Genomic DNA, 8,729 nt, shown 5'->3' with positions numbered 1-8,729 from the left:
AAAAAGAAGTAAATCTCCCTGCCCCAAACTATATGTACATGATAAAACAAAATACTTTTACAGGAATGTGCATTACATATGGAAGGAATAGAAGATGAAATTTTAAGACAAAATGACAGAATGTTTCAAAATTGTTGGTTATAATTTAATCGACTTGAACTTCTAAAGAAAAGTAAGGAACTCTTCAAGAATGTGTTAGCTTTTTACGACTTGGCTTAGCTTGTACTAGCATCCATACCCTCAAAAGTGCAATCTTAAAATTTTCTACATATAGACCCCTTTTTAGAAAAGGACCTTGTTTATAATTTGTTATTATTTAGGATCTTGAATTCAGTGGATGTAATGCAAGTCTTTTTGTTCTTTCATTACCAACATTAATAATACTATAGATTTTCATAATTGTAATATTCAGTCAATTTCTTTACGTCATGCATAATCTTACCATAACTTTAATGATTTTATTCAAAAGACATACAAAGGCTTGATACATGTTCAAATACTATTGCACTCTCACATTTACCAAAAAGGTACATTTGAAACTTAGCTTCACAAGAAAAAGATATCGTCATAATACTCTCATTATACAAAGATAGGTAAACTACAATATTCACAAAATAGTACTGTAACTATCAACATCATAGTGTGACAAGTTCATGTGACAAATAGTTTAGAAAATAAAGATAATACATAAGGCCATAGCAATAGTAGATTCACTCAGGACAGGAAGACAAAAATGGAAGAACAACAAGAAATATATATTTCTCTTAGCAAAGTAATAAGGAAGACATATAGCCCCGTGATTGTAGCTTAATCCACAGTCAATGGGTCCCATCAAACCTTGAAAGCAGTTTTGGATGAATAAGTTTTATTTCTAACTTTTTGTGAAGAATTTCATTAAAGCTCTGTCATAGGCAAATAAAGAAATGAGTTTGAATTTGTAGAAAAGTAGGATAATTTTCTGTTGAATATCACCCATATTATGCTTCCCATTTATTCTGAATTCAACAACCTCCTTGTCCTCTCCATAACCCTCATGCTAGGTCAGTCATGCATTACATGAAGCCAAAAACTCCTCAAACAAGTTTTCTCATTAATCGCTCATAGCTGCATTGGTGTCAGTGAATGTAAGGTCCAATTAAAATGAAAAAGAGACTAAATTGCCATCTGTCAACCTCCCGACCTTGGACATTACACTCAAGCAATCACTTCTATCAGGATGATCAGTGATGATATCAAGACTGTAACCCTCCATTCAGGTAACAAAGAGTTATATATAGTTTTTCATAGTTCAGACATCATATAATACAACATTGTATGATAAAAACATTGTATAGCGAAACAGACATTCGAGCATTATGTCAAGAAAAATCAGGGTCTCTTTCTAATCGCAACAATACATGGAGTGAAAACCATATAACTAGCTGAGGGTTATCATGAGTGTGAACCAATGATTGGCCAAGTGTCATCTGAGCTGACTCTAAAATACAATCTTTTCAAATCTAGATTCTTTATACAACAATTCTTTGTATGATACTCTTATCATGTGTGAGTGTCCCTTTCGCTATACAATGTTTCTTTATATATTTCTTCATACAAATTTGGTATAACTTTCCTGTCGTGTGAACGGTCTCTAAGAATAAAGTTTCAAAGGGATGAATGGGTTTATCTGGTGATGACGAGATGCTCAGCAAAGCCTTAGGTACTTGCTATTTTTCCAGGAGCAGCGTCCCTTGTTGTTACGGATGCATGCAGAGTTCCTTCTGACGCAAGGCGATGCGTAAGACCCCATGCACCCCTCCGTGGGCAGGCAGTCATTGTCGTACTTTGCAGAACAAATCTGTGGAGTCAGAGAGAGAGAGAGAGAGAATGAAGAAGAGATAGTGATATTATAGTTTTGTTATCATCATTATTAAACATGAATTAATATTTTTAAAATATTTGTTATTAATACTTATGCAGCACTTGTGGGTAGCACTTGTGGAAATTACTCTAAAGTCTAGTTTGCACATAATTGATGTAGAAGTAGTATATTAGTTTCTGGTAGAAGTATTGAAACTGGCTGTGGGCATAGTGTTGAAACTTACCAAACAGTCTGAGATGAAAACAGAGTTATTTATGTCTTTAGAAATTTTTCCATTTTCCTGAATTTTAAGATCGCAAAAAAGCAAAAATGATGGCTAGGAAAGTACTCCAGACTGCTCAAAATGTAACTCGTACAACATTAAACTACGCTTCCTAATGAAGTCTTATATGGATAATATATAAGCTTAAGAATTCACCTGTTCATAAAGACAACCTGTTCAAAACTGTTAGTGTTTTATTTTTGTTTTTGTGGGGGTGGGGGTATCATAGAGACAGCCTTTTATTTCTGTAAAGCTTGTGTATCGATGATCATTAAGATATACCCCAATAACACCTGCAAGACCGACAAAGATCAAACAATTAATTACATGAGCTCAAATAACCAATACAAGTTATCAATTGTTTCAGTGTTCGTTTCATGGTTTGACTGAATTATTAAGGTTATAATGTTTCAATGTCTTACCCGACAGTCATCACATGACTTTGCGTAGAGACGCTTGAGTCCTCTCTTCTGGAATACTGAGAGTGAGTTGACTGGTTGGACCCAACTGCTGCAGAGACCAACATTAAGCTCTCCATCCCATACAAAACCTAGAACATTAAAAAAAAAGAGATGATAATTAGTATTTGCTCTGACAAAATGGTCAAAATAATAACAGGAACAATCATATAGCTCTTACTGCACCCTGTATACTTTCAATTAGCTTGAGTTATCATGATTTAGTGGATAAGTCACTGGGCTGTGGATCATATGGTATAAAGTTTAAATCCTTGCTATATCACAAACATGCTTTGGCAAGACGTTAATCTAAAATTGCTACTTCCCATCCGGGTAAAGTAATAGTTACCCTAGAAGGAAGAATTTTGTGGAATACTTTAGCATATTATTGAAGCTGAGCTGAAGCTAGGGTAATAATAGTATTCAGCGCTGTTTGTCCTCAGGAAAATGCGCTTTATCAGTCCAAATGTAATTCTATACTCATTATTTACTAGCTTGTGTAAATATATTGTTTATTTTTTATGATGCATGTTTACAGATCACCAACATTTTAAAATACTTTTATAAAGCTTTATTTTTTCCAATTGATTCAGTTTTTGATAGTAGTTATCATCAAATTGAATTCCCTTCAGAATCAGACTTGAGACTCTTGCCAATAAAGGGAAAATGCCACTGTTTTATCTCATTTCAATTTATATGTTCATTCCAACTGTTACATTATTCAGACATGGCAATCTCATACCATTACATTATTAACTACAATGTCCCCTTGCCCATTTAGAATACAGTCTTTCTAAATTGCCTTCATCATATTCTCATGATGCTTGGGGTGTATGGAGATCAAAATGGATATTAATAAGCAATTCTGACAACTCTTAATATTGATGTGCTACGCTCCACTGTCTGCCGAGGTGCTCGATGGAAAACAACCTCATGATGAAGTGGCTGCATGCAGCGCAAAAGAGAGAGAAAATAATAATCCTCAAAATATCTCAACTCCCGGCTGCAATTGACTTATTACTAGCTCCACTGGGTTTGGGTGAAAATAGAAGTTAATTTCACTTCTTAGCCTGCTGAGTGAATGACCATGACTGGTAAATAAGTTCACTCTTTCTTAAAGGTTCAGTTTATTGTCCACCAGGAAAATTGGTAATGTTTTGATATTTTGTTTGATTGCTGAACGAGTGTATAAAAGTGAATCATTAAATTGTCTGTTTGGAGCCAGATGGTGTTAGATTTTTAAGTTGAAAGATTCTCCAAACATGAAATTGAAATAACTAATAACTTTCTTATTCCAACCTTAATTGCTTTGGCAAGGGTAAAACTTGGGAGGGATAAGAAGGGACTTTACTACTGGGGTTGAATTTTTATAAATCATGTCTGTCTGGCAACTTTATCTTGTTAATGGTTTACCAGTCTGTAATTCGACCCATTTAAGTATTGATCTTGTGAAATCAATGTTATACTAACACTTCCAATATCAGGGAAGTTCTTCATCAAAGTTAACCTTTAGTGTGCATTTATTATTGTGCAATCCAGTTGACTAGTAGGCATTATTAACTGTCTCTTGTGAGATAGAAATGTTCTAATTCTGTTTCTTATTATCCATCTTGACATTTCAGATTCCCTGATTTAATCTTTTACATTTCAGGAAGACTGGCTTTGCGCATCTAATTTGATTGAATCCACTTTTAATCATCTCGATTAAAATTGTATTTTTGTTTGTTGCGGTAGAATCCATGCAGCACTCATAATTGAGGTATAGAACCACAAACTACATCATCCCTTTTCCCCATTGTCTGATTTGCTCTTTGGAAAATGCATGAGATGTTTAATGGTCCCCAAGAGTCCAACATATCCCATGAATTTTTAAAATATCTTTCCATGTTTCGATGTTCTCGAGTTACCCGCATCTTCTTCATTTGTATTCAACAAATAACTTGCAATTTGAGGCACCCCAATATATCATGCATCACGTTGAATTGAATGAAAAATAACTACCCTGCATCGTCTCAGCTCGTAAGAAGTTGACCTCCCTCGTTTCATAATGGTAGCGACCGCGCCCAAGGTACCATGACCGAGACGTCTAACAAAATCTGATTTACGCAGTGTTGATTTCTTCTTTTTTTAATTACGATATCAGCCGAGCATTTCTAATTGGTTAGGTGTTGATCACATGAATGGATCAACTTGAAATGTCATATCTCTGTGGGCTGGTGGGAGTAGGGGGTAGACAGTGAGGGGGTAGACAGTGAGGGGGTGTTACAGGCTCCCGACAGGGGGAATCATGGGATGGTAGGGTCGCTAAGGTTTTGTATCGAACAGAAATAGACTAGTTGTTTCCTTTGCGTAAAAGGTGAAGGAACATTGCGGTTGATGTATTGTTGAGTAATCTGATCCCACTCCATCAAATTTTTGAAGGGAATCACACCCTAGTCCCTTCACTACCACAAATTGCAGTTTGATATGATATAACATTTTTAATGTCAAGTTTTATTTGTTTTTAGCATTTTTATTCATTTTCAGCATTTTTATTTCTTATTTTAAATAATGGGTCTTAATTATGAAGCCACATCCGTTGCCCTATTATCATAGATATAGCCTTCACCTTAGAGAGTATCATCAGCATGATATTAAAGCTAAAAACATGGGAGCTGCTGCCAGGAATGAGGTTCAAAATTTGTGTTGCCTTAAAAAGGCATGGTCATGGAGAGTTCAATTGTTTGGGAGTGTAAAGGCACATTCAAGAACAGGAGAAGATATGTTTTGATTTTCTCATATTTCCATCTTCTCCCTCCCACCCCTCATTACATTTCAACCCTTTAACATGAAATGCATATATATTGTTAGCTCTCACCACTCAAAATGTAGGCCTCTCCATCCTGGAGATCGGCTACTCCGCACATTGCTCCGTTTGCTGCGCTAGACACGGATACGGTCGTCATGCCGACCAACTCCTCCTCCCCCTTGAAGACCTCCTTGATAGTCACGTTGTAGACGACGAAGAGAGGGTACCGAGGGAGAACCAGTGGAGGAAGGAGATCCGCGTAGCTGTAGTCCATTGAAGAGCCATAGACATCGTTGTTGGAGACCGCGTTGTCGCCATAGATGAACGATGTGCTCTTGATCGTTCCCTCGATAACTAAAATGAAGAATTTAAAAGAATTGTGGAAAATAGTTTGAGATGCTAGGTTTTCATACACTACCCACTGGGCAGAGGTATATCCAACTACAACCCATTCTAGCAGAGATTATGAAAGATTTGTTTTTGTTTTGGGGGAAATTTGCTTTGGTCTTAATTATGTTGAAGATTCAGGGTTAGGGTTGGGTTGTGATTAGGTTTTAGGGTGTGGTTAGGGTGTGGTTAGGGTTGGTGAATTGGTTCTGGGTGAAAGTTAGAAATTTGAGTAGAGTTAGAAGTTCACATCATTGTAGCTAGAGCATATCATTACATGAGAGTCTGAAAGATGTTAACCCACTAACAACTCAATACTCATATTCCCCATAGGTTTAATACAGAGAATGAGTTAACTTCCTTCTGGCACTGACATACTGGTAAATGTGTTATTGATACACCAAGGACCTTGTAACAGTTGGAGATAGTCCAATTAAGATGAATCATGTATGTATTAACAAATATGTAGGCTCTTAAAATTTGGCTCATAACCGCACTACATGTACATTCAACACAAAACATATGTTCTCACATTTTTTGTTAAAAAAAATACATACATACCAAGATGGAGGAAATTGGTGTGCATGCATTTTGATGAAAAATATTGTAAGTGGGAAAGCTTTTTTGGCATAGATTTGACAGCCTGTTCCTTCACGAGCCAACCTTGGTAACAGACTTTTCATAATATTAAACAAGAAAGAACATTGATTTAACCTATATCCATTGCCAAGAAGTAACTCTCTAGAGATCCAAACTTTGCAGCAAAAGTTTCAAACTTAGGAAGATGGCTCATTTGTGGTAACCAAATGGTGATGATGTTCATGCCAGCATAGCACTCTAGGTGATATCCCTTGCATGAATCATAGCAGAGTGGTCTCAATATGGCTTTACCTCTACATAAATTTATACATATTTTGGACCCTTAAAAAACTACTACTACATCTACCTCAGCTACTACTGCTACTACTACTTCTACTTCTACTCCATCTTCTACTGCATCTTCTTCGAGGACGACGACAACGACAACAAGGACTACTGCTACTACTACTACTACTACTACTACTTCTACTTCTACTACTTCTACTACTACTACTACTTCTACTACTACTACTACTACTACTACTACTACTACTACTACTACTACTACTACTGCAACTGCTACTGCTACTCCTCCTGCTACTCCTACTACTATACTACTACTACTACTACCACTACTTCTATACTACTACTACTACTACTACTACTACTACTACTACTACTACTACTACTACTACTACTACAATTACTACTACTATGATTCCTCCTACCCCTACTACTATTACTAGTATTACGACTTCTACTACTTCTCCTGCTGCTGCTAATATTGCTATTCCTCCTTATGAATTTGGATATACTTTGCAGCTGTGCAACCCCCCCCCCCCTCCATATCTATTTTGTATAAAGAAATCTAAGCTTCAGCATTGACAATAGTTTTAATGTCCACAGGCAGTTTTCAGATTATATTTAACTTTGAGGCTTAATGATTGTAACATTGGAATTGTCAGAGGTTCAACTTACCAGCATCAGCTCTGCAGAATAGTGTTTGATAGTGAGCAGGCATACAGGAACAGGCATCCGTCATCTTGGTGACAATCAGCACCAGTACACAGAGCAGGAGTGATGACGATGATGCTTGTCTTAGCTGCATGGTTGCTATGGAGACTGATAAACTCCTCAGAAGAAAATGAAGAATAAGAAAGATGGGGCCCTGTAGTACTGCCGATAACTGAATACCACAAGTTAAGTGTCTGCTTGTAGAACTTGAGTCTGCTAATGACAAATGTTTATCTCCTGTTATACTAGACACTTCTTGATGATAGAATTGTCTTCTTTTCGGTTCATCAACCTTTTGTGTGGTGAAGCGTTCTCAAGTTTTTTCTTGGTAGACAGATGGTGTTTGAGCAAATGTACAATTCTCGTATCCAGAACTAATGCACACTCAAGAACAGCTTGCCTAAAACCAATCTATCTAGGTGCTGTGATAAGGTGATACAAACTTTCTCAAGTTACAATGATTCTTCATGTTGGTGTGTGGTGGTATATATACCCTAACTCCCCTACCGACTCTCAACCTATCGCCTCTCATTTACCTTCCTCTCACTCACTTTGCACAAGGTACCTAACCTACCACATGCACCCCTCTCTCTCTCTCTCTCTCTCTCTCTCACTCTCTCTCTCCCTCGCCTGTTCTCTCTTCCGCTATGTGTTATCGGTAAACAGCCCAAGCAAGCTTCCTGATTGGCTACTTTCCCAGTGAGGAAGTTGTGACATCACAGGTGCTTGCTGATAATCAGGTTATGACATCAGAGAATGTAAATTCCACTCGATGGGAAATGCCCCAAACGGCTTCTCACTACTCAAAGTAGTAGTAGTTTACAACTTCATACCCATCGTTTGTTTTAGCTTCCTAAATCCTGAGCCTCTGAAAAGAAATACTTTACTATTAGATTTCAGTATATCTAAAAGTTTTATAAAACGATTTATGTATCTCTTTTCAAGCCATGCAAACAGTAACAGTTACATAAACTTTTAAAATAGAGAAAAACATTAAAGTCAAGAAAACCTACTGTGATGTAGCTCTGCATGGCTTTGTGGAATAGGCAATGGGATGTAATGTCTCCCATTCCAAAAGATCACTTTTACATGAATGTCAGTTTGTATTTGTTCTTTAGATGGTCTGTCTGGACTGGTTTTTTTTTTTTTTTTTTTTTTTACTTTAGTATAGATTCTTCACAAGTTATTTCTCTCTCATTATTTTTGCTGATTACCAATTTTTTTCCAGGCATGAGATGATCAGAGTCTTGGGTCAAAGACTACTGCTTCTTCTCTATTCTGATGTAATGACGTATCACAACATTCTCTTCATCATTTCCTTTGCACATGTAAAATATTTGATCTGTCTGGTATGTCACTTGCTAAGAGTATATTATTCCC

General features: G+C 36.6%; 1 protein-coding gene across 1 annotated transcript; it reads right to left on the bottom strand.

Moving 5' to 3' along the window:
- Positions 1 to 1,279: 1,279 nt before the first annotated feature.
- Positions 1,280 to 7,912, bottom strand: LOC753828 (metalloproteinase inhibitor 1). Its single transcript, XM_001177756.4, has 4 exons — positions 7,314 to 7,912; positions 5,439 to 5,723; positions 2,546 to 2,673; positions 1,280 to 1,837 (listed from the first exon to the last, which is right to left on the bottom strand). The coding sequence occupies exons 1-4, from the start codon at positions 7,441 to 7,443 to the stop codon at positions 1,685 to 1,687; spliced, it is 696 nt and encodes a 231-aa protein (XP_001177756.1). The 5' UTR covers positions 7,444 to 7,912; the 3' UTR covers positions 1,280 to 1,684.
- Positions 7,913 to 8,729: the final 817 nt, after the last annotated feature.

This window comes from Strongylocentrotus purpuratus, unplaced genomic scaffold (assembly GCF_000002235.5).
Source record: "Strongylocentrotus purpuratus isolate Spur 01 unplaced genomic scaffold, Spur_5.0 spur5_scaffold_6, whole genome shotgun sequence".
NCBI lineage: Eukaryota > Metazoa > Echinodermata > Echinoidea > Camarodonta > Strongylocentrotidae > Strongylocentrotus > Strongylocentrotus purpuratus.
The sequence above is the reverse complement of the archived record's forward strand: the minus strand, read 5'-3'. Positions and strand labels throughout refer to the sequence as shown.